The sequence below is a fragment of the Lagopus muta genome, chromosome 1 (assembly GCF_023343835.1).
Source record: "Lagopus muta isolate bLagMut1 chromosome 1, bLagMut1 primary, whole genome shotgun sequence".
In the NCBI taxonomy this organism is placed as follows: domain Eukaryota; kingdom Metazoa; phylum Chordata; class Aves; order Galliformes; family Phasianidae; genus Lagopus; species Lagopus muta.
In genome coordinates, this window is record NC_064433.1 from 174,104,322 (window position 1) to 174,131,482 (window position 27,161).

General features: G+C 35.8%; 2 protein-coding genes across 5 annotated transcripts in view; both read right to left on the reverse strand.

The window, feature by feature from the left end:
• The window catches only part of LOC125688121 (proteasome maturation protein), a 383,306-nt gene that overhangs the window by 154,856 nt on the left and 201,289 nt on the right, over positions 1-27,161 (reverse strand). The gene's annotated exons all lie outside the window — the stretch shown is intronic.
• PAN3 (poly(A) specific ribonuclease subunit PAN3) overlaps positions 1-27,161 on the reverse strand; it is a 76,815-nt gene that overhangs the window by 8,717 nt on the left and 40,937 nt on the right. For 2 of the 3 annotated variants that reach the window (XR_007374597.1, XM_048933658.1), the window contains exons 7-17: positions 24,396-24,546; positions 18,803-19,050; positions 18,140-18,244; positions 17,557-17,614; positions 16,271-16,432; positions 15,849-15,965; positions 15,650-15,751; positions 8,674-8,839; positions 8,139-8,226; positions 2,342-2,481; positions 1,311-1,440 (exon numbers count right to left, since the gene is read on the reverse strand). Coding sequence is in view for 2 of the 3 variants with exons in the window: in XM_048933658.1 (XP_048789615.1) it covers positions 1,311-1,440; positions 2,342-2,481; positions 8,139-8,226; positions 8,674-8,839; positions 15,650-15,751; positions 15,849-15,965; positions 16,271-16,432; positions 17,557-17,614; positions 18,140-18,244; positions 18,803-19,050; positions 24,396-24,546 (1,467 nt within the window). In the remaining variant the exon portion in view is untranslated. The remainder of the gene's footprint in view (positions 1-1,310; positions 1,441-2,341; positions 2,482-8,138; positions 8,227-8,673; positions 8,840-15,649; positions 15,752-15,848; positions 15,966-16,270; positions 16,433-17,556; positions 17,615-18,139; positions 18,245-18,802; positions 19,051-24,395; positions 24,547-27,161) is intronic. The other variant, XM_048933659.1, reaches the window with a different exon arrangement.

Below are 27,161 nucleotides of genomic sequence, written 5' to 3' on the forward strand. Positions count from 1 at the left end.
TTGGAGCAATAACAAAGAGAGGATATCAGGCTAGACTTAAGTGATATTGTAGCTATGATGACATTGCTATTTATCACTGCTAGATAAACAGCTACTGACGAAGGAGCAGCTATGCAACAGTTTGTATTTGCAGTGGCTCTTCTCACCTGTCAGTGAAAAGCAACTGCTATTAAAAAAACCTGACTGACAATGGAGATCGCTTCGTGATGATTATAGGACAACCTCCCATTTTTATGATGGGAAAAAGTCCACCCATTCCAAATCTGAGTAGGCACACTGGGCCACCTTGACAAGAAGCAATCTTAAACATTTGGAGCAGAAGTTGTAGTTGACTGCAATAAGAAGAGTGAACACCCATGATGTAGAGCTCTACATCCAGAGTAGGCACCATCCTGCTCTTCTGCTGCTCTTAGCCATGAAAGATTTAATTATCTTTCATAAAGAAGGGAAAAACAGTTGGTTATCCAACACACCAATGGTAGAAAAACAATACCAGAGTACCATTTGTTGCCTATTTAAACATGCTTAGTGATTGCATGCAAGGGAAATGAGTCACAAGTCTTGATTTAATACATAGAAGAAACTCAATATCCTACCCTACTCAAATCCTCGCTCATATAAAAGCCTTTATAATGTACTTCAGTCTTGTTTGAAAATTCTGTGATCAGTGGCTTCTGAAGAGCAGATAAGATGAGGCTCAAACCCTTTCCTGCTGAGCAAATACATACTTGCACAGGACAAAGTACATATTTCCTTTGTAGCTAGCACCTGGTATCTTGACTGAACTTGATAGATCAGCCAGACTCACACAGCAAAATGTGAACGTTTTAGGGAAACTGAAGATGACTATCGGGACCTTTATCTCCATGATCTAGCACTCATTCGGAAAGAAAAAAAATGTACAAGGTAAATGGCACTGAAATCTAAATCTACTCAAAAATATAAAGAAAGCATTTGTTTGATCTTGAATATAAGCTACACGAGCTAGTGTGAGGTGACACGGCATTATTTATTCAGAATACTACTTTTCAATCATTCAATATAGAAAATATTTTCTCAGGAATGCTGGGTGGACATGAGGATGCTACCTGATTAAAAGCCCAGCCAAGCACATTCTAAAACTAGTAGTTCTTGGAACTTTTGGACTTTCAGTACTTTGAACAGAGTTCTCAAGATCGGTAGACAGCTTACTTGGGTTGCTAAACAAAGTAAACAAATAAAAACCTGAAACTACAAAACATTCCCTCTAAAGGTACAGCTGTAGGAATACATTCTATAGGTCTTCCTGATCAGATTACTTAATGATTTACCTTTGCAAGGTCTTCCTCAATAACATCATTTCTCATTTGAGCAGCATCCAATTGAGTATAGAATCGCGCACCAATCATAGGCATGATATCATTTACACTGCGAAGCCTGTTTTGGTCAGTCAGCAAATACCTGCCAAAATATCCCCACCCCCCAAAAAGATTACTTACACAAACTGCAAGTGCCAAAAAGTTCATCCTATTATGATTTTACTTGACCCCAATGTTTGTTTAATTTATGAGTTGACAGCTTTTGTATTTTAAAAAAAAGATATTAACAGAGAAAACATTTGTGCTAATTTACTTGCCTACTTCCAGTCAGTTATTTATATTAGCTAGGGGAGGGCTTTCATGGGACTTCCTAGCTCATCCCGCTCCAACAACAAGGGAAGATGCCAAGATTCGGATTATGACGCAATCGCTTTTCAAGTGAAAGAAGGGACAGAGAAACCTACTTTTACTTCTTAGGCTGTAAGAGTAGAAACGTTGACTATACTAAAGAACACCACAAAATAACATACAACTGAGAAAAACTAGCTCTAAAGTTCTTTGGTCAAAAAATCAACATGCCTATCCCTTAACTCCTTCCATAACTATGATACAAGACAAGGATACTGCTATGGTGAACAAGAAGCAATAAATCCCAGTATGGAAGATTAGACTTAAAAGGGTTGGGTGTTTGTTTTTATGTTGTTTTTGTTTTGTGTTTGTTTTGTTGTGTTGTTTTTTTGGGAGGGAAACTTGCTTTGTATAGTTGCTTAAACATTAATACAATTTTATTAGGAGCTTTAACAGGATATTGATTTTTATTAGATATATCATAAAAATACACATATGAATTAAGTTTGAACGTTTGCATAGACAGCACGTTATTAAACATTATCAGTTATTGAGAGTAAACTGTACTCTTATTTGCATCTGAAAGTGTTATTTTGACATTTTCAACCGTATGTTTAAAAAAGTTATCACTTCCAATAATATTTTACAGGAAAACAAACAAAAACAACAGCAAAGAAATGTGGTAGCAAACTTACAAGATCAGATTCTTCAGATCAGAGGAATAGTTGATTGTCACCAGTTCCATTGCTTTCTGCAAATTCTCTCTCTGAATTCCTGATAAAGAATTGCAAGCCAAAGCCAACACAACTTTCCCCAGGGAGATCAGATCTGTTTGCTAACAGGGAAAACATGCACAGATAAGATTCGTAGTACAGATAAATATTACATACATTACTAGAGGGCATTTAAGACAGTTCTTCAGTAACCTTTGAAGAATTTGAACAACTAAACATTATAGCTGTGCAATACAGCTGTCCAAGTAGTTAAAACATCCACAGGAAAATTTTAGTACCTAACAATTTCAGGGTAATGTATTTATCTTTGAAAGCTTCAAATTTACCCATTTTTATCTTAAGGATAATACCAGAGTGAAATCTTTGTAGAGCTTCTGCTCACCAGAAGAGGTTCTCCTAACCACTCATGCACTCACTCCTGAGGAATCAAGTAGTTGATAGCAAGTTGCACATCTTGATACAAGATGCAAAAATACCTATCAAGGATTATTTGTTAAAACAGAAACAAGAGCAGCTGGAATCCAGCAGGTCAATATTTCTGTTTTAATAAAACAACTCAACGATTTACATCTCTTCTGGCCTGTTTGAAGAGATAAAAACTGCCTGAAGTAGCTAAACAGGAACAGACCTGTGCAGCCAACAATGGAACAGAACACCATTTATGAAGAAAACCTTAGCATTACTAACCATTTTGCTTAAGAGTAGAACACTTCTTAAAAAATGAATATTCTATACAGACTTCTCTACAACAGAAACTTCTGCCAATTTTACTACTTTAAACAACAGCTACTAGAAGTTACTGTAGAAAGCAACATTAGATTTTGAAGTTCTCTCTAAAAACAGGACCCCAGTTCAGTAGGGAACAGAAATATTTCTTGCAGAAGCTGCCCAATTCTTCCCATACAAAGTCTTTCAAGTGCATACACTTGGCCAAACTTGAAACTGCACTGGATGAGTTCTTCAGATTGAATTTAATAATCAGCTACAGAGATTGCTAACTTTTTCTTAGAAAAGATACTTCTGTGAAAAGTAAGGAGGTGATTGCTATTATTCATCGTGAATGTCAGTTCCATATTCTGGATATGATATTCTGGATATGATGTTTAGCAGAGCATACCATCATACAAGGAATATAGCTTCTGTCATTTCTGTTAGAAAGGCCAAAAATTTGGTAGTGGGATAACATTAAGAAGTTCTTTTTAGAATTTTGGAGCTACAACTTCGAGAAACTGCTGAGATGGTGGATGTGTCACAGCCCCTCACAGCTGTTCCACCCAGAGGGGTAACAGTCTCTGCTCTTCCTTTGGCTGCAGCAGCTGAAGGGAGCTTTCCCTTTGGCCACATCTTCCAGATGTTGAGGCACAAAGTAAAGAACACATTACCAGGTCTATGAACATCCCTGCTGTTTCTGTATCAACTGCTAAAGTATGATTAAGCAGCACAATTTAAATGGATAAGCAATGTGACAGAAGTTAAAAAGCATGGTACAGGGCAGTCAATAATGAAGACAGAAACCAGATGTGGCAAATAGAACAGAAACAAGGACAATACATGAAGGAGATGGGACTGGCATTTGCTAGACTTAATTTTGTAAGGAACCAAGAATTCCTGTGCATCAGCATTGCTTTGTACTTTGGCAAAGAGAAATGAATGAGACCAACAAATCCCATCTTGGTGGGATCCTGTTTACATTCGCTATCAAGTACAGTCAAGTTGAGCAGCAGAAGACACTGCTATAGTAGTAAACAGATTGAAGAGGTATCTGCACTGAGACATCATCACTCAGCACAATGGCTTTTTTTTTTGGCTTTTTTTTTTTAAGGTTTATTTCCGAAAGACTTAGGGGAAATAAATATTTGTATTAATCTTAAAATGGTCTTTGTTCTTTCTCAAGTCTCCTACTTAAAACCTTTCAACATTTAATAATTAATGAGGCAGTATCATATATAAATTCTTCATTATCACCCAACCTTGATTGACATACCCAAAACATAAAACTTAATCCTATGTAAATACCATCTTTCTTTGCTTAGACACTTCCATAATGCAGATTGCGTTTGGTTTTAAAAGCAGTTCAGAAAAAAGCCTACGTTAACTTCAGCCAGGAAATTCTGAATTCAGGCACTTTTTTTTTTCTTTTTTTAAACCATTTGACTTGCAACAAATTAGCATTTGTTTCATGAAGTACACCTAATACAAAACTTGGCAGAGATGACAACACACCAATGCAGCCTCAAAGATACATAATTCAAGTTACAGCCAATGCTTGACTTTGTTCTGATTGCAAAATTGGCTTGGATTCATCCAGCTAATTTTAGGAACTGATATGTTTTTTTCCTCTTGTGTCTGGCTAGATTGGGGAACAAACAGGAGGACTTACAGAAATCAGATTCCTATTTGAGAAGGGAACAAACTACCACCTTCTGACCAACTCTGTTTCTCCAAACAAGGTAAAAACTTCCTAGGAAGTGAAGTACATCATCTTTCTAAAAGGAGAAAAATCTACATATTCTTGCTACATAAACCTTAACCTTCCTCACTGAAAAATTCCTTCATTCATTCAGCCCCTTCAGCTTCAAGGCAGAGGAAGTTTAAAGGAGGCACACAGTAACTAATAGATCTTCTTGGAGCAAGGACACCAGAAGTAAACAGTATTCCTGCAGTAGCTGTGCCAGTTCAGACAGGTCATGGGGTACAATCATTCATCTGCTTACACATCATATAATGCTTTTCACATATTTAAGGATCACACCATCTTACCAGACATTTGCTATGTTAATTATCAACACTAACTATTAAGTCATACTAAGTTGATTCACAACTTCAAAAGAAAACTTTTATACCTTTTAAGTACAGGGTATATTTTTACCAGAAATGTATTTTTTGTGCAGCAAATAGCCATTTAAATAGCAATTCAATTAGTAACAACTAGCCTGCAACAACCTCTATCTCCTGAAAGACTTTGCTAGTGAAGATTTTATCATGATCATCTTGGTCACTGATGGAAATATAAAGTAGCAGTCAGCTAAAAACCAGCCTCTAGGAAATACCTTCTGAAAGAGCCTTCACCACTAATGTTTCCCTGCTATCAAATGAATTTTAAATATGTCATGAGTAGATTAAAAATTAATTGAATAGGTACCCCTCCGCAATTTTAGTGTTAAAAACAATTATGGGCTACTGTGCAGAAAGCCCTCAAGATATCTGAGCATTTTATACAGTTGGCTTTCTTAGCTAAACACATAATCTAGTCAAATAAATCTGACTTTCAACAAGATCCATTTTTCCAAGTTCTTTGAAATTGATGTTACTTTTTGTTTATCCAATTTCGCTGCTGTGCTTGGATCAGTAACAGCTCAAGTTCTATGATCCACTCTACAATTCTGTGGATTTATTCATCCTTTTAAGCTCTGGAATTGTAGTTAGAAGTCCTTCCAAGTTCCTAGATTACTTCTTTTTTTTTTAATTTTATTTTTAAAGTCAATGTTAATAGTTAAGATGCCTCTTCAGTTAGTTTCTTGAAATTTAGGGAGGTGCATGTCAAAGTTATTTTGGTTTACTACATTAAAAATATTTACTTTGAGCAAATGTTACCTTACAGCCTTTGCTAAATCAGTAACACGTATGCTTTCTCTTCATTTCAGGTGGAGAGGACTAACTTTCATTTTATTCCAAATGCAGAAATACGTATTAAAACTTTCCACTGTTCCCTGCATTGCCATTTACAGTATTACTACATGAATTTAGTAACTGACTGACAAGTGACTTATAAGACTGGAGGTGAGAAGGGGGAAGATGATGTATACAAGATTTAAGCATCTTGTTTTTAACCTAAGTCGCTATTCATATATTTTTAGCTTCCCATATTGTTAACTTCATTTAACTCTTAAATGATCACATAAGCTAATGCATTTAACACAGAATCTGAAAAACAGACCATGAAGAACAATTGCATTCCTTTTGCATAGCTCCTCTCTGTTCTGGTCAAATTCTTTCCTATTTATGTTAACAATGGGAAATAGCCAGAAAGTGAAAAATGCTAACAAAAATACCTTCCTGCATTGAAGACAACAACAAGGAAATGCATATAAGCTGGGCAGTAAACCAACAGATAACCTACATTTTTAACAGTGACAAGAGTCCCAGAGGAATTCAGGAACTGGGTCATGGATCAAGAGGAAGAAGGACAAGCTGCAGCTGTTATTTTGTAGTGCTATCTGGCTAGGTCAAACAAAAGGTAGGACATGATAAATGACCCCTGAATTTCAAGGAATTAATTCCATCCAGAATCTCTGAAGGAACAAAATCAATTGTGAGAGCCTAGCCTTTCCAGAGGAAGCAACAAGAAGGAAGTAAACAATGTTTTCTAACCCCAGCATACACCTTCCACACTTAAAGAATGCTGCAGTTTTAGCAGCAATACTTGAACAATTTAAATACTAAGAATTTATAATACAAGTAAACAAAACCCATATCTAAACAAAACTAAGCATTATACCAAGCAAGTTAGTTGCCAAATGTTGGACTCCTATAGTTCTAAAAGCTTTTGACAGATTGGCGCACCTGCAAGTATCTTAGTATCTTTGTACCTCCAAGTACATTAAATATTCTGCTTTAAAATTTCAAAGATGATATTCAAGTACAATCTGTTTTTCCTGCTACTACTCAAGTAAACTTCAGTAAGTACTTAATCATAATCTCATTATAGTTGTAGGATTGAAACCTCTCACTTACATGTATCCCTATATTCTCTTGGCTTGACACAGTTTTCCATTTTGTGACAACCACATGCCCATTGACATATAGTCGTTGGGGTGTAGGGGGGTCCTTTGAAGTCCTACTCAAAGCACACTGAAAATTGCTTTACTATATTATTCCAAGGAAAAAAAAAAAAGTTGCTATGTTCTAGGACAAGGTCTCCAATGAGCTAGTTTCTGCCTGGCCAAAGTTCAAACATTTCATTTATTACTGGAAGACTCTGAATGAGCAATTTTCTCACAGTGAATAATCTCGATTAATGAAAATAAATTAAATCCAACTCCCTACTGTAGTCTTTCACTCCCAGTATGAACAGGGTACGTGATGACTGCTGAAGTAATGTACTTTACCCTGAGGGGAAGTTAGGGAAAGAGGCACTTCTGTACACAGTGATGCTCCAGATGACTGTGGAACAGTTTTTGTTAAGTCTAAAGGGATTCTTCTTAATTCAGGAATTATGCAGAGTCCACACTTCAGAACGTCAGGAGAACACGGAAAAACTAGGAGCCTAAAATAAAGATACACTCGAACCTTTTAGGAGTGAGGAGAAGGCCTAAATGCAATTACTTAAAAAGATCTCTTACTCCTCTGTGAACAGGCATTTGTCACAATTATTTTCGTTAAAACATACGAGAAAGAGCAAAAAATGCTACTGAGACATTTTCTGATCTCTATCACTAAAAGCAAGATTTTCCTTTCTCTCATTAAAAATCTGTGATTCCAACAATTTCTGAATTATTTTGTTAAATACTAGTAGCTTGACCTGTTCTGCAGGTTTGCTGAAATTTCAGAAGCAGAAGATAGTAAAATGAACTTTCAGTTTTCTAAATTACGAACAAATTTAAGCTAAGATCAAATCAGGAATGAAAGACACAGTTATTTAGAGATAGATGTATCAACTACAATTCAATTAAAATATTAATCTTCCAGAAGGAATCACATTGGTTTTCTGTACTCTCTGGGCCAAGTCACCATCCTCACTACAGCACTGTTGTCTTACCTGAAACTGAGCCATTAACGCCAGTGGATTATTTTGACTGTTGTCAAATGTTAGAACATCAAAGATTCCAACACAATTTACTCGTAACCTTTGGAACAACAACAACAACAAAAAAAAGAACAAGTGTCATTACGCTTTGTTGATTTACTTTTTTTCCCCCAATATTCATACCATTGAATGCCTGAAAAAAACTGAAAGTTTTAACATGACAAAAAAAGGCATCTTAGTACTATAAAGCAGGAAACACTGATTTTAATGTTTTATAATTCAGACAGACAGCCTTTAATTTACAAATAAAGCATTAAGTTACTAAACTGGCAGTAGAGGGCTTGAGCAGTATTGTGGGGACTGGGCATAAGCTTTCTTGAAAGATGCATTGAACTTGCAGAAAAAAATTTAACAAATTAAGCACATTGTCTCATATCAGTTAAAGGTAATAGCTCTTTCTAATTAGAGTTGTTACTTGCCTAACAAAAGTCAGCAGCCACCATGAACATAGACCATGGTATACAATGAGAATTAATGCTTTCATTACCTTGTCTTGCCAGTGACTAGAATCTTCGTTGGATCCATAACTCTGCATGCTAGTCCTGCTGTATGAATGGTCCGTAAGGCAGAGCTGAGCTGCACAATATATGCCCATATCAATGACTCTGGAAGCAAACCCGCATGCTGTCGTGGTAGAGGTCCATCATGCTGACCTAGTAAGGAAAATATTCTTAGTACCAACAGATGGCTACTACAAAAAAATTAAGTTAAAACATTTTGAAATATAAAGTTACTTTCATTGATTTCTTAATCAATGGCTATCAAAAGACTGACAGATACTTTGCTTTAATGATTTTTGTTTAATTTTATTTTTGTAACTACAATAAACTTTAAAAAGCTTCCAATCCCCCAGGTATTATTATACCCACTCACATTCAGGAAAACTATGCTGATTTTTAAGGTTAGAATGAATATTCACTGCAAAAAGAGCACCATTTAAAATTCCTATAAGTAGGTATTTGAGAAGTAAAAACAATGGTATTAAAAAAAAACACAATACATATCAGAATAGCTGCAACAGATCCTGTTTCATCTCCATTACTGTAGGGAGGTACACAAGTCAAACATGGTCTATTTGGTACAACTGAGGAAAATGGACCAACTCCGTTCAAACTATGTAAGCAAATCAAAGTGGAAGATCTTGAAGCTAAACAGCATAAACACAGCTTCATGTGTGTTCTGTCATTACCCAACTCACTGACAAGTCATCACTCTATGACCCCTGTTTTACGGGCCACACAAAAGCAACACATCCCTTCATTTCAGAATTAATTTGTAGTCCTTTCAAAAGTAAAAGTACTTATCTGCAAACACCCAAATTCAATACTGCAGACTGTTTCCCACTAAGACTGAGCCATCGATGGAAACAGTAAGACATGGATAAATGTTACTTTCTGTAAGATGTCTTTAACACACAGTAGCTACTCTTTGCATGGCACAACACACAGGAGAAGAAACTAAATCCAGAGAAACATTCATTTCTTGTATTTTTTCCACAGCATCCAGTGCATTCATATCCATGCACTTGCTCAAAGTAAGCATTTGCGTACCTCTGCATGTATACACACACAAGCACTGAAAAATGAAACACTGAAAGCTTTACTTCAAAAGACACTGATTTGGAGTGAGCCTGATAGGTTGAGGACATTCTCCAGCCTGACAAAAATTGATGATCAAAAAAAAAAAAAAAAAAAACTAGTTAATTTTGCAAGTTTAAGTTGCTTTGGTTTAGATTATAAAGGCCAAGACACTGCCTCCCTTAAATAGCATCAAGCCTGGCACATCAACTGAAGGTTGAATCTAAGGTATTCCTTGTTTTTTTCTGGCCTCCTAATGAATTGTTATGCAAATCACTTCCCACAAGCCAGCATACCAGGAATCTCATGTAACAAGCTCTACCCCCACCACCACGCTTCTCAGTTCTTCAGCATGAGAAAAATGATGATGATATCAAATGACTGGGGAGATGCAAGTTCCTGTATTAATCAAGGTTCTTCTCTTAGCCATTACTTGTTATACAGTACATTTTTGTTAGGTAGCAGTGTGGGATGCATTTAATATCAGTGCATATGGATTACGTAAGATGGTTACATACATACAACAGTTACACATGTACAAAATAAATGTCCAGAAGAGAAGTGCTCTATAACATTCCAGAGATAAAAAGAGCCAGAACTTGGGGGATATTTTTCTGCTTCTGACTTTAGAACACTTGCCCTTTCATTTCCAAATTAAAGGCATCATAGCAAGAGGACATTAAAAAAAAAAAATGGTTGAGAGATCACAGCTTCTCCTTCTCTATCATAATATTTAAATCAAGCAGCAATATTGTTTGCTACTGGAAAGATTTGCTTGAGGCTACAGCCAAATCCAGGCCACTGCTTTAAGGCTGTATCTCTTGTTCCCATGCACTATGGGTATAAGCTTGAACACTGGAAGAATCATACGCGAAGTGCCCTCTCACATATCTACTTGTCCAAAACATCTGAAGTTAAAAGCAGTTCAGTGTGCTGTGATGCTGGTTATGAAACACATTCCCTGAAGGCCTACCAGGCCTGCTGCAGATGGCCCATGAGCAACGACCCAAGGAAAGAAGACTCAAAAGCTCACTATGCAGGTGAAACACACAGCTGAAAGCTTTCCAAAGAGTGCTTAGCATGTTGAAAATCAAAAAGAATTTTTTGAAAAAGTTAATGATCAAAGTTACATTAGTCTAGGAAGCAATATTTTAGAAGTTCATATTTGACTTGAAATAAATTCCCAGCATGGGTGTCCATGCAGAGTTTCATAATATGTTCGTCTGGTGCAGGATGGACTTGCTCCTATTAGTGCTTTCATCTGAGACACAGTATATAAATAATAATGTAGAAGATTAAAAATGTAAGAACTTCCACTCCAGAAACATGAGTAGTCCATTATTTTTCTTGCTACATTAAAATGAACTCAATAGGGATTTTCTTGTTGCCTTTTTTACTTTTTAGTTCTGTGCTATGATGTTCCCAGATGAGAAAGAACTGCACTCTTTGCACTGCTGTGTCTTTTTTCTTCCCTTCTCTTTTTCTTCCCCAATAGCCTCCAACTAAGTTCAGTTCTCTCATACAAAGACGAAGCCAGAGTTACTCCTGAGAAGGGAATGAAAAGCTGCAGTATTTATGATCTGGTATTTGCTTCTAGATTTCAGAGTTGCTTCAAGCTCTTAATAGAAAATTAAAATATTTAATCATCTTTGACTTCATAACATTCATAGACAAAGAATCATTGTGCTGACTTTAAATATTTATAAATTTCTCCTGCTCATCACAGTCCGGGTGCATAACTTCATTCATTTAAAAATTGAAAAGATTTCTTCTGAAAAACACACTCAGTGACTGAGGAATGCAAAAACTATGAAGTCAACAACAATGTCCACTTTTCTGGATTAAATACTACTATTACCAATGTGTCCAAAGAAATCAATGTCCAGGAAGCTTGTCTACATTTACTAGAAATATTAATTTACTATGAAACAGAATCTGTGAGGCTGAGAGCTACCATTAAGTGCTTGTACATCATGTTTAATTCCTGAGAGTATTTTCAATATACAGATCAAAGGAAATACGAGAGGCATGCTCATCTCTGACATTAACCCTCCCAAAAATTCATCAGGACAAGAAAAAAAAAAAATAACTGATAGCAGCATGGAGTTACTGTTATTTGCCAGGATTTTCTAGCAGGCAGTTTGGAAACATGTACATTGAGAATGTGGTTTACCATATAAGTAAAGCATTGGGAAGTTAAGAGGAAAGGTTTTCAGTACTTTTGGGCTAATTCACTAATTTAAAAAATCATGTCTGCAGAGATAAATACCCTAACATATACCATAATCTGAAACTGAATAGTATCAGAACAGTGAAAAAAAACATATAAACATTAAAAAACTATTTTAATAGAATGTTAAGTTCAGACTCTTCGTCAAAATGGAAGTATTGAGGAAATACAAGGAATGAGAATCCAACAAACAGTGATAATTTCAATTAATATATTCCAAGGTAAGTGAAAGGCAGATTTTAATTTTAGAACTTGTGAATATTTAACTGACAGAACAACATCAGACAGATTATCACATTGTACCACTTCAAGAAAGAATATTTCACTGCATAAAGAACAATACAAGGAATAACTTCTGTAGAATTCAGAAGCAACAAAGACATATGCTTTGCAAGTGCTTAGAACATAAATAATTGTAAACTGCTGTTTTTTTCCCCCCACTACCATATCTACAAAGTCACAATGTCTGCAAATAGCATGGCAAAAGAAAAACATAAATTTCATTGCAGCTGACCACATAGACATCAGAAGCAACAGCTACATAAACCATAATCCTCAGCTTTTAACTGTCAAAATCTAGTGCTGCCAACTTGAGCATTCAATATAAATAAGACTGCATATCTGAAATCAAACTGAGTTCACTGATCAGGTTGACAGTGTCGTGCCTCCTAAAACTTTAAAAGCAATTGCACTAATCTGGGCCTCGTGTTGCAGAGTACCCAACTTCCACCCATTCCCTTGCTTCTCTTGGAAGCCTCCTCTAGGCAGGCAGACGGCCAACAAACTCCTGAGGGGGTGGAGAAAGGATCCACGAGGGCAGGAATTTTCAAGAAATCAAGTTATAGGTTTGCAATCTTTTTTTTTTTACTCTTCTTCTAAACTGCTCCTTCAGCAGAGATTTGAAAGCACCGGTTACCAAAAAAGAAAGGTCAGAGCAAAGATTTGCAGAAAGGTTTGTTAAAACCAGTCAACAGCAGGTTACTTATTTTTTCCTTCTAATCAATATAATCTATAAGAGACCAGAAGAGTCACAATCAGGAGAGAACTTCCCTGCTTAAATAGCACTAAGATCTGATACAATCATTCACTTTAATTAAATAATTTGTTGTGGCTAAACAGAAGCTAATGTCTTTCTTTCAGCTCCAAAACCCATCCCTGCCTAAGTAAAAAGGCTGTATTGGGTCAAATAAAAGATCTAGGTAGCCCTCTAGCCTGTTTCAATAACATTTACACTAAAATCAGAAAAGTATCTCAATAAATACCTAAGATCACAAACAACAGAATATTCTGCTGTCCTCCAGTGATTCGGTGCTGAGAGACCCCCTGAGCTATTCGTTGTCTTTGTGGCTAACAGACTTCCAAGCATTTCTCTTTTGTGAGTAAGCACACCTTTCCTTTTAACCCAGGCAAGTATCCACAAGATCTTGTGACAAATTTCCACAACTTAATTATCTTTAGCTGGTTTTGAATTTGCTGTCTGGCTAGTTTCTTTTGCTTGTCCCTAGTTTTTCACATTGAAAGAAACAATTACCACTTATTTATTTTCACTGATGATTTACAGATACCTACCATATTTCACTTATTATTAAAACCACCCCATTTCCCTCCATCTTTAAAAGCATGAAAAGCACTATTTTACTTTACTGCTCCTCATACACAGGCTTATCCCTGAGTATTATCAGCAAACTCTGACAGAGCATTGTTTAACTTCAGTACAGATAAGTGAATGTGTTAAGACATATAATTGCTAGCACATCCCTGTGAAACTCCATGAGTGATCTCCCTTCACTGTGAAAATTGACTGTACACTCTTTACTGTTTCTTATCTTTCAATCAGTTATTAACCTTACTGAGAACTTGTCTGATCTGACCAACACTTAGGGCTGTTTCGTTGTTGTTGTTTGCTTTAAAGAGTCTTATGGATGTCACTGAAAATTGTATTTACTGGATCTTCCCTTCAAAGAGTTTCAATAAATTAATGAGGCATGACTGCTTCAAAAGAAAGGAACAAAACTTCTTCTTTCCCAGTGTGACAAATGGGCACGTCCCAAAAATATTTATTATGTCTTCTATTAATTTATCTAGAACAGACATCAAACTTCCGTACATAATAGAGAGGTGTAAAAACACACAAAGATTGATTTACATGGAAATTCAAAAACCACAGGTGGGAGATACTCAGAAGGCTAGTCCTGCACAAAAAAATCACGATTAACCTAGCAGCAGATCTTCCACGTTTGCCATACGAAGTGAGTTTCACACCAAGTTCACTGAATTTGTAATTATCATCTTCAACTTCCCATAAGATACGACAAGTCAGTCTAGGAGTTCTTCTATTGTGAGGTATTATCACCAAAACCAGTGGTGGAACTCAAGTTCCAACCTTATTTATACCAGTCAGTTCAGTAGAGCTGAGTAGAATGAACTATTCAGTGTTAAAGGAACCTACAAGGCTCTGAACTTATTCACGCAGTAACAATCTATTACATTCTGATCTACCAGGTAGTCACTGTCAGCCTTTAAGAGACTGAATTCACAAGGCTCTAATTTCAAAAGGCACAAGAAAGAAGTAACTTCCATTTGTGTTTATCTTTAACCACTGGTCACCTAAAGGCATTTAGGCAGTACCTACATCAAAAAAAAAAAAATCAGCCCAGGTCACAGGCTTTATTACTGTCCTCTGTTCACTTTCAAGGTTGGTCCTATATTGAGTGGGAAGCTGGGACAAGTGAGCTCCTAGGGTACTTTCCTACCTGAAGTCATTCTGTGATACCATTCAATTGCTAGTGTGCTTCTTTCTCAGTATGATATAAAATATACTGGTTCATGCTCAGTTTTGGCCTGCAGTGCTCCTGAATGTGGTCTTCAGGACCACATGGGCCAAGAACTGGTTCTAAAAGGCATAAAGAGACAGTACACTGTTTTGGAGGGAAAGAGTTTAACCATACAGATATGAGTTCTACCAGACAGCTTAATATGCTGTGACAGATTTTACTAATGATGGACCCTTAATTCTCAGAGCATAAATCTGAAAAAATAAAAAAATAAAAAAATCAGACCTATGATACGGAATTTGTTAAAAATAGTACATTACAATTTTTTTCTTATACACTTCTTGTCTTCAACTAATACTTAACATTTAAAAAAAAATATATACAAAGTACTGCCTAATTAGTCCTCATAATAATTTCCAGGGAAAACAAAACAAACAAAAAACTACACAACACACCATTCTGTAAGTGCAGAGAATCTGAACAACAAGCATCACATTGACAAAGCAGATGCCTTGTATGAAATATCTCCAATAAGCATCAGATGTCACCTGTGACAGCTCTGCAATTAGAACCCTACAGCTCTTGGCTCTGAATCCGCCTGTGTAAGATTCCTGTAGGCAAAAGAACTTTAATCCACTCACAAACCGAAAGATTCACCTCAAGTAAGAAGTTATTTCAAAAATCAAAGCAAAAAAACCCCAACCCCATATTCAGTAATTTCATTCAGAAAAGGAAGAAAGTTCTGTTCCAACCAGTTTATGGGATGATGAAATTGATTAGCTAAAAAAATTAAGACAAACAAATTCTTCTGATTAACTTTTTAATTGATCAAGTATTGGAAATAGTTTACAGAAGTATATTATGAAAGCGTGTTCTCCTTACCCCATTTTCTTTTTGTGAAATAGGCATCAGCACTGGGGTCATTGAAGTGTCTGCTCATCATAGTCTCTCCTCCAGCATGAAAATCATATGCAAAAACAAGAGCTTAAAAAATAGAGACATGTGACAATTACTAACTCCAGCATATTTTTAAAAAGTCACAACACATTAATTGGGAGGAAAAAAAAAGATATAAACTCACAATGTTCTCCAAATGCTTTAGTGGTAAACACTTCACGTAAGGTTACTATATTTGAGTGCTGAATTTTTTTCCACATGTCAACCAATACCATGCACTTCGTGTTAACAAGACGAAAACCTGGAAAAGATCAAAAACATACTTTAATATTTTTGGGGAATGTTATTTTTGTTGGTTTTGTTATTGTTTTTGGATTTTTTTTTTCTACTATTATGTCTTCTAAAAATACTGAAAAGTAATCAAGCACTAAAATAAGACCAGGCATGCTTAGGAGTGCCAGGTCTGTGGGAACCTCTTGCTCTCTTTACACCCACAGAATAATTCTATCAAAGCTGTGTCAAGCTCTACATGTAGAATATAAAAATATTTATTTAAATATTAAAAAAAAAAAAAAAAAAAAAAAAAGACTACTCAGTTTTTCTCACCATGTATCCTCCGAAGGCAATATGGCAGGTCATCTTTACTATTTACAGCTTTATAGCATGACGTAATGTACCCAAAGTTGCTCGTTTTCTGTATGCGATTGGGTGGTGGCAATGGTTCTAAAGGAAAGAGACTGTGGTAGCTGTCCACTTCTGCTGGAACTGCTAAATCAGTACATGCACAGAAACATATTAGATATAAGTATACTTTGAAGGAATTATTTCAAGAGCAGAGAAAATGAAATCTGCTAAATCACAAACATGTAAATTCCATGTATCATTTTCTTTATATGCATGTTAAATAAAAATTCACTACTTCTGCTTTAATACTGATACATCGGATCCTGGAAGGGATTCTAGGAAGCTAAAATAAACATCCTCATAAAAATAGTTACAAGTAGAACGTTGCATCTCTTCTGTTGATTTTATCTGCTATTTTCTCATCTTAAAAATTCATCCTTCTGAAGAACATTCCTCTGTTGTGTCTGTGGTATTTTTTCCTGCTCAGACTCACAGATAAGCACCCATTTCCATACAGACTTCATTTCACTTTAAGAACCCTATTTCATCACACGAAACAAACATGAATCTCGTGTTGTAACATACCAGTTTAGAAAACAGAGGCATTGCAGGTTTACAAATCAGGTTAAGAGATTACAGTCCCAAGAAGAGATACACTTGTATGTCAGCTGGGTTAGTAAACTTAAATACATTTTAGACTGTATCATATTCACATTAAACACACAACTAAGAAGGCTGCAACTGAACACAGCAATCTGTTTAAAAACAGAGCTGGTTGTAAATTTTTCAAAAATCAAATTACAATGAATAGTACATTTCTCTCACCTGCCAACAAGTAGAAAACCTCTCTAATATACCAGCCAACTCATATTGAAACAATCAAGTTTGTTAATATAGCATTTGAAAACACTTACAAGGTATTCCTTTAAGAGGATTCACATAGAAAATGATGCAATACTATTTTGCACTAGGCTCTACTGTCTTAATGATCTTTCCTTTCTCACTATTTCAAGTATTCCCAATCTTGACAGTGTTTGAAAACAGAATAGAATTAATAGAAAAGTGAACAGAAACAAGAAATAAATTTATTATATCCAAAATACTTTGGTTTTGGTTATCCACAACACAGATTTCATTAAAAAAAATTAAAAACAGGAGGGTTATGGATTTTTTTTGTTGCTGGTTTGTTCAAGCCCCTGGTAACCATTGTTCTATACGCAAGACTACAGAACAGCACGATCACAATTTAAATTATAAAAAATACTTACCAGGAATATCAGCCTGATCAACCTGGGCCATCGTTATTAGGTGTCTATTGATCAGTTCCTGAAGAACAAATTAGGTCAAGTTTTGAACACTAGCTTGAAAAGTTAATGACTTATAAGTTAAACTCTTCAATGCAGGAGCTGCAAAAGACATTAGCCACAACTAGCATTGACAGAGGTATCTACTACATTAAAGCTGAAGTGAATAGTAGTCACAAGCCAAGCCCTAAAAGAAGGGCTCATTAACTAACATCCTTCCTTTCAGTTAAAGGCTTTAAAACTGGATAGGATTACAGCTTAGAAGAACACTACATATGAACTCATGCATACTAATATGTAATACTCAAGTAAGAATATGTACTCAAACAGGCAATCATGGCACGTAGATTAGACTGCAATAACATATGCTGCAACCCACACCACAATCCTCTTTTGTACTCTATCCACCACAGGACTAAGTATCTAAAATTCTCCATAGGAAAAACTGATTGCACAGCTCTTTAGTCATGATTTGTTTTCTGCTACTGCCAATTTGCTACATTTCTCCAAGACATGTGATTTCACTTTAAATTCTCTTTGATCTTACCTGTCTGAGCTCATCTGCCATGAAGAAGGAAGGTGCATTTGCTTTTGGCTGCATATAAGCAACATGAGGTGCAGCTGGATGGTAAATGTGGTAGTTTGGAAATACCTTAAAGTAAAAAAAAATACTAAGCAGTATATATTAAAATCCTTAAGCATAAGGAAAATAGAGTTTTGTCATCTTATTAGTTTAAGCTACTGAACTTTAAAGTCTTCAGGCATAGAACACGTTACAATACACTGTCAGGTGCATTACAATTTTCTTATGTGATACTCAATACTCATGTGCCTTTGAAATCATTGGTAAGTACATACTTCACATTTCTATTACTGTGTTTTCCCCTTCACTATTAATGCAAAATTTCTTTAACCTATCAAACATAAAAGCAATTTGAAATAATCATTGATGTTTTCTATGTATGTATTTACTGAGACATCCATAAAATGTTCTCTAATTTTGTATTAAAAAAATACCAATAAAAAGTAGGTAAATAGGCAAATGGAAAACAGAAAAATCTTTAGTCTTTTGTTTTTATAAGACCACTCACTGAAAAGGCCAAATCTGCACATAGAAGAAGTGTTTCAGAATATTACAAATATCTAGTATAGCATTAATCAATTCTGTCTTTGTAAATTCCACGTACTTTTGTGCTAAAACCAAACATACCATTCCTGTGAGAGGTGCTGGAGTTGTATCAGTATAGAAGTATGTTGTTCCACCCACTGTTTCCTTCTGGATCACCTGGCCAGTAGATGGAGGCTGAGAGACAGCGTTAGCAACAGAAGCAGAGGCACTAGTAGGCACCATATAGTTTGCTGGGTTAGGAGTATGACTTCTTCGTCGAGGAGCAGGAGATGTATGAGGAGTTATTTTGGGAGAATGAAGAGGAGAAGATCCCGCTGACAGTGACATTCCTTAGAGGAAAAGAAGAACATATTCTCAATCAAATCTCCGCTGTTGCTTTCTTTTTTTCTTTAATTTGAAAAAATCCTTTACTACACACACTTCAGAAGTGAATAATATTCCAAGCAGATGAGAGGCTTAAGTACACCTTTATGAAGAGTTAAAGGTAAAACATTAACACCAAGACTGGAATAGACGTTTCCTTGAGAAGTCTTTCAGGTCAGAGAGAAAAGGCTTGAGAACTTACAACCGTCATATTAAGAGCTGGAAAAATATAGGTAGAAAGAGGAGAGATGAACTGAATTCATGCTTTGTCTAGAAGAAGAAAGTTTACTAAACTACATGGGAAAATATTATTAACTTTCGGGTAAGTGAATGTTTACATAAGTCAGAGGAACAGTCAGTGAAGCTTGCCAAGCTATAACTCATTTAACCCAATTATGTGTTCCTGCTACTTGAAGTAGAATCAGGAAAGACTATTATGAGAGCTCTCCGATGATTACAGAACACAAATAAGCAATAAGAAATAAACTACTACTAATCATTTCAGAGAAACCTATTTTCCTATCATAATCAAATAAAAATCCAGTCTTTTCAAGAACTATTTGATATGTAGGGACAGGTAACTTTTCAGAATGAGGTCTGCAAGGTATTCATACAGGCATTTGAAAATTTGCTCAAAATTATTCTCTTGATTGCTGTTTACAGTAAATTTAGTGAAAGGCAGGCAACTAAACTGAAGCTTCAGTTTAGACTAAACACAGTGTGTCAGTGAGGGGAAAAAAAGGGCAACCTGCACTATGTACGTACTTTTTAGTCAACAAAAATTTGTTTGGTTGTTTCTTTCAAGAGTTATACTATAAAAAAATTCTCAGGTAACCTATTTATAATAGCTTATGATCTGCTGAAGAGACCAGCCTTTAGAAAACTTGTAACATTACTAGCACAAGACACCCGTTATCATGGTGTTTCAACTAATACAAAGGGGAGCACTTCTGAAATTTTCTGTTGCTCCGTTCAGACTGGACTGTACATTTGCTGCTTTGAGCCGTATGTGTATTAGTCACACCTTTCAACTTCTGCTGAAAGATTTTTTTCTTGAGCAACTATTATACGCACTTCTTATAGATACAATTTCAAACATTTTTTCAACTCAAACTTAGTTTCCTAAAATGCATTCCTGCTGAAGCATAGTTACAAATATAAACCCTTCATGTCTTTGAGCATTAATGGAGTGAAAGGAGTGAAAGATCAGTTATACGAATCCTTTTAAATGCTCTTCTGATCTCATCTAAGTGTCTCTTCAGAAGGAACTTGGAAGTTTAACGAAAGTCATCTGGCAGACAGAACATACAGGCTATTCATTTGCCAACGCATATAATCAGCTCAAGATATGAAACAAATTTGATTAAATTTCATTTTCATGCTACTAGAACACCACTGCATGAGTTACAAGAAATTTGCTGCTATTTACTACTGTGGTCGGTTTCAGCAGGCATAGGCAGCAAATACCCAAGATGATAGATACCTTTGAGAGATCTGCATTAAATTCTGCTGTCTGAGTACATAAGTATTAACAATTAAAACCCTTTTAAGTCACACACATACAAAAAAAATCTTATAGTGGAGCTGATGCACAGCTAAATATTTATGGAAATAATAATTAAGGTGAACAAACTCAAGCAGATCTCATCAGCTTCACGAGGATTTCAACCAGTTAAAACCTTACTTATATTAATATTTAACCAAAACAAAACAGGATGAGATAGCAGAGTACAGTCTAAACACCCAGGGAAGGCAGCAGGTGGAAATTACTGCAGGAAAGAAAATGAAAATGGCTGCATTAAAAGGTAAACACGTATTCCTACTGACTCACGCTGAAGGATAAAGACAGTACTGACAGTACAGTGGTAAAATTGTGGTCAATGCGGAGAACACCTCAATGGAATTAGATCAGCTGTCTTCAATAGACCATTTTTATGTAAGTATATAATCACATGAGTATATAAGAAAAAAAAAGAGGATTTAATCTAATTACAATTATATTTCTAATTAAAATTGTATTTTCTATAACTACACCAAAGACCCTGACCAAAAAAGTAAGATTTTTAAGCTTTCCGTATGACTTTAAAGTTCCCTATATCAAAATTCAAATGCCAATAGGATTACTAGGTCAAAGATTAAAAGAGGCATGTCAAATTGCTCTTCCCAAGTCTAACATACTACTAGATGGCCCTCAATTCCTTCTGTTAGCGAATCTTAAAAAGAGAGTAAATAGTACCTTGAAAGGCAAGCTGCTAGGAAAAAGAGCTCCTCTTGCTTCAAGCTTTAAAAATTGACATTATGGTATCACACCAACATGGAAGTGGTTGTAGGCTTTCCAACTTTTTGCCAGATTGACTGTGATAGCACAGGTTACCTACATGTACCTGTAACCCTGCTGTTTGACTGTTGACATAGAGAAGGATTACTTGCACAGAAGAATTAAGCTAGCCTTCTCTATTGTTGCATTTTCTCTTCTTGCAACGTTTTTTATTTTTGAATTTTCACTGAGACTGAAGAAAGAAGGAACTTCAGGAAAGGTGTGGAAGACAGTTATCTCAGGGACACTTTATTTCACCATGTTTTAGTATTCTGTTAAAAGCTGGAGACTGAGATGAAGACTGATTGCTGAGATTATACTTGAAAGCACTTATCTAAGAAATATGAAGATACACATGTAGAAGTAGGGGTAGCCTTCTTATGTGCTGAGTCCCAGTGGATGTGTCAGTGTGGATATAATAGGTTAGCTTCTGCTTGTCACTTCCTACAGTATTTCTGCATTTTTTCCACTTAACAAGACAGGCAGAAAAAAATATTTTCCAGGAACAATGAGTTTTGTGAAGAGTTGCCTATAAAATACTAGGTGCCAAAAATGTTTTTGTTTTACATCTACCTGCAGGGAGGTGTCAGAGATCAGATAGAAGAGATAATTTAGAATTTTTCCATCCTCAAGAGGGAAATCAAATAATTGTTCTCCACTTCGTAATAGATGAATTAAACTATGGCTCTTCTAAAAAAGTTATTCCTATTACATTTCCTTTTTTAAGAAAAAATATTAATTCCTTACAAAATACAGGAAGAAATTCATGCAAAAGCTGGAGTCTTGCATGTTTCATGAAAGTTATATTCCACGAGAGAATAGACACCATTTAACTGGAAGGAGACTTCTCTTTATTCAAAGAAGAACTCTTGGAAAGTCTTTACACTGGTAGGCAAAATCAAACTAAACAAATAACACGCACTTTAACGGTAATTTTCAAACATCTTTAGTTCTTTATTTTGTTATCTACTATGACATAGATGGTGACATTTCCCCATGCATAAATACCATTTTCTTATTTAAGAACTTAGTCCTTTAGAAAGATCACCTCCTAAGTCACCTTAAAGTAGCAAAAATTTGGGGTTTTGTGGTTTTTGTTTTTCTGGAGGTATATACTATTGAGAGCTAAACATCTTAAATAAAAACAAATATCTGTGGGTATTATTTACACTGCATACTTAAGTTCAGAACATTCTGCACTCAGCACAGAGAAAGAAGCTTCTACAAAAATTCAAAGCACCCGAGTCAGACCCCTACTTTAAGCTCATATTCTTGGCAACTATACAGAAATAGCAAGAAAACAAGCCAATCTTGCCTGAAGTTAGCTTTTACAAGGATTCCCCCATCCCTCTTCTCCTGAACAAACATTAGTATTTGAGCCTAGATCATTTTCCGCTTTGGCATGTGCATTTCAAGGACCTCAAACTGTTGTAAGAACTTCTTTCATCAACAGCATTACTTATCCTTTCAAGTATTACTTACAGATAGTAAAGAAATTGGACTGTGAAGGATCCCTCTGAGATCCCACTGGACACTTTCCAAAAGTGGACCATTTTACTGTATTCTATTAAATCCTTTATATACTTTTCAATCCAGGTGATAAGGCTGAGAGGCATATAAACACAACAGTTTTCCAATAAGACTGCACAGCACAATACAGGATGAAATCAGACACAGTACTGCATCATATTTCATTTGTTCAGCAGAAGCATCAATCACCTTCCTAGTCTGTTTCAATTGTTGTACCACTGCACTATTTAAATGCTGACTTACGTGATACTAACACTGATTTTTATTCCCTATTATCGGGAAAGCCTGAAGGTCCATTGAATGGAGGGCAATTGTCAGTACTAGTTCTTAAAAAAAGAAATAGTTACAGTATTTGCCCCTTTAATTTTGGTGGTTACCTAATGCTTCTTGCTCTTTGCCACAGGTTTAAGAACATAAAGAAATTTGTTAGATAATCTGAGATACAGCTCCGCTCATCTTCGCATCTTGTGACTATTTCATTTTTCTACAGAGTAAATATTAGGAATTTCTGATCTTAAGCAGTTAACGGATCCATGAACAATTTGAACTTAAAAAAATTGTCAAAATTCTATGCACAGAACATTTAGAAGTTGATATTGAAAGCAAAATGACATAATATGGTAGACACAAGTAAGAGTTAATGGATACTTTGCAAGGCAAATGATTTTGGTATAAGCTAATATTCTACTTTTGTTATTGAGCAAAACTTAAGCCCACATGTATATCAGTAATACTGAAAATAATTGTTTAGTTTACATCCTCTAGAAATAAATCAGTAGGGCAGACCAATGCATGGTAATCAGTGTGCATATTCTCTGCAGCATGTCTCTAGACCAGAGGTAGTTTAAAGCTATCTCAGGTATTGCTCTATCATGGACAGCATAGAGTAGACTGTGTTATAATTCAGCACCTCTTTTCCCCCAAAAAAGAAGAGTAAATTAGTCTGAGGTAATCTCAGTGCTGCTGTGCCTGAATGAATTTCAGAGTCTGCAGTTTGATTTTCACAGAATCATAGAATCATTTGAGTCAGGACCCTTAAAGGTCATCAACTCCCCTGCAATGAACAGGGATGCCTACAGCTCCACCAGGTTGCTCAGAACTCTGTTCACTGTTCAGCCTCACTGAACGTCTCTAGAGACAGGGCATCCACCAGCACTCCGGGCGACCTGTGCCAGTGCCTCACCACCCTCATCATAGAAAACTTCTTCCTTATATTCAGTCTGTATCTCCCCTCCTTTAGTTTGAAATATTTCCCCGTGTCCTGTCAGCTTCTTCAGTTTCATTCTACTAGATTAATCTGATGTTCCTTTCACTTTTATGTGCCCGAACACTTGCTCAAAATGAAGAGCAAAAGTAGAAGGTAGCCAGACTTATTCACTATAAATCTGATTATAAGTTTGACAAAATTATTTTCAGCATACTTAAAAGAAGCAACTGTACTGTAAATCGTTACTCTCAACTTACCTGGTGCTAGCCCAGCAGTAGCAGGACTTCCCATGGAGGGATGAGAGAACAAGGCTTGAGAGAAGGCAGACATACTTGACTGGGATACACTACTCAGCCTGGAGGTTGATCCTCCTTTAGGAATAAATTCATTTGCAGTGGGGTTTGGTGTCTGTATGAAAACAAATGTGAATTAAATGTTTATTTTAAACATGAAGAGATAGACAATGCCTACTTGGTAGAAAACACTTTCTAGGCAGGCCTACTGAATGCAGAGGATATTCAGACTATGTACAACTTGCTGACAAAAACTGCAGACACAGGAAGCTGGTCTGCATGAATGGTTATGAACGTTTTTCTATATTACATGCGAAGTAGAATTAGCAAGATTTCCATATGATTTAACACAAACACTTTGCAAAATGGCTTTCCAATAGCATTATACAATAAAGTTGGAGAATTGATTGGACAGTGAGAAGGCCTCACCACTACTGCAGATCATTCTTAAGTAACTTCAGAAAATCCATTGAAAAATAAGTAGCAATTCCAACTTAAAGCAATAGAAGAACCCACCATGTTCCTATTCTATGAAAACATCTGTTTTAATGACATATTTCACTTATTTAACATCTTTAATAATGACTTTAAATTTGGTACAGCAGAAACAAATGGCAAAAAAGTAACTGTCAAACATTCATTATTTATTGGACATAAAAAAACAGAGCCAACTTTGAATATCTCTTAAACTCCGAGCATGATTTTTGTTGTGGGTTTTTTTGATTTTTTTGTGTTTGTTTTTTTTTTGTTTTGTTTTGTTTTTGGGGGGGGGAGAGGGAAGGGGTTGGGCAGGGAGAGGAGGCAAGAGGACTTCAGAGGAAGAAAATCCAAACTACAGGTGAAAAGGCAAAAAGCTTAGTATTGAACAGCAAGTTACACTAGACTTTAGTGGAAGAAAATAGAAGACAAGAAAGAAAATATTACATGACAATTACTTTGTAATTAAGTATTAAACGTCAAAGTTCAGTTTACAAGATCACTTTAAGCATTCCTCTCAAAACTGCCATAACAAAACAAGGTAAAGTAGAAGACAGTAACCATTTTAGGTAGACAAAGGATGTTGCTAAAATAATCCATAGTGGTTTTCTAAAGCAAATGGTACTGGATCATCATGGTTTTAAGCAGATTTAAAATAACTAAAAAAACTCAAAGGTTAAATTCTATTTTCACCAACTTAAGTCAGAACTTAAGTTAGTGCCAAATTAGAAAAGAGGGATTATGAAACACTAATTTAGATAGTGCAGGAAAATATTTGAAAATACTTTTTTGTGTTTTTTTTTAACATCTTCATTTCAAAAGGACAGTCAAATGTAATACCATTACATGTATTTCAAATAACTGAAAAAGTAAGAGAATTCTAAAAGCTGTAGAACTGAAGAGGATGCCCAGGTAAGAATGTTTCGCCTTGGGCCCTTGCACAACCTTTGGCCCACCACATTATGTTACACAATGGTCATTCTAAATGCGCGTTTGTCTGAATACTAAAGAATAGCCATAACCAATTATGCAGACTAGTGAATTAAAACACTCAGGACTTACACAGACAAAAAGCTCATAGAAGCCTTTATAAAAAAAAAAAAAAAAAAAAAAAAAAAAAGACTTAAGAAAAGCTTGCAAGGGTACAGACAAATGAAGCCACAGAAAAAGAAGGCACGTTGATTTGTACAGCCTAGAACTGTAACCAAGCAACTAATATGTTTAAAATCAAAAGCTAATATTCTGGACTTATTCCTGTACTTAAAGTTCAGATAATTAAGAGAATTACATTCCTCGGGAAAAAAAAAAAAAAAAAAAAAAAAAAAATCTGCTGTGCAATAATTCAGCCAGTTCCACACTGAAACTGGAGAAAAATGACCGAAGTGGCAGAGAGTTGAGCATAATTTGTCCACATAGTGATATACTGAAAACTCAAACAAAGCAACTGCAACAGCAAAGGACAGAATTTGCAGTATTTTATCAAAAACATGATAATTCAAACAGTTATGTGAAACCTAAGATTTTTGCTGTTAAACTAGAAAACAGAGGCAGAAGATGGTCAACAATTCAGAAAACGCAAGTGGAGAAAGGAGACGACCCTCTGAAGACACTCTCAGCCTTTAATAGAGCAACTGAGAGAGTTTCCAAGATCCCAAGCATACCAACTCTGGCTAAACTCTCACTACTTTCACTAAATCAATTCAATTGATGCCTATAGAACAGAACTTCTTAATTCTAAATGCATTCAGTAAGTGCTCATACACACTTGCAGTTCTGTTCTGTAGAACAGTCACCTACATATTCTTCATCATTTTACAGTGGAAGGACCTGAGAACCATACTTTAAGTGGCAGGTCATAGAAAGATTTGGCTTAGAAGGGACCTTAAAACCACCCAGCCCCAACCCCCTGCTGTGGGCTGGCTGCCACCCACCAGCTCAGGCTGCCTAGGGTCCCATTCAACCCAGCCTTGAACACTTCCATGAATGGGACATCCACAGCTTCTCTGTACAGCCTGTGCCAGTGCCTCATCACTCTCTGAGGGAAAAATTTTCTCCTAACAACTAACCTAATCTTCCATCTTTTAGTTTAAAGCCATTCCCCCTTGTCCTGTCATTATCAGGCCGTGTAAAAAGTCTATCTTTTTCACAAGCTCCCTTTAAGTACTGAAAGGTTGTAATGAGATCTCCCCAGAGCCTTCTCCAATCTGAACAAGCCCAGTTCCTTAAGCCTTTGTTCATAAGAGAGGTGTTCAT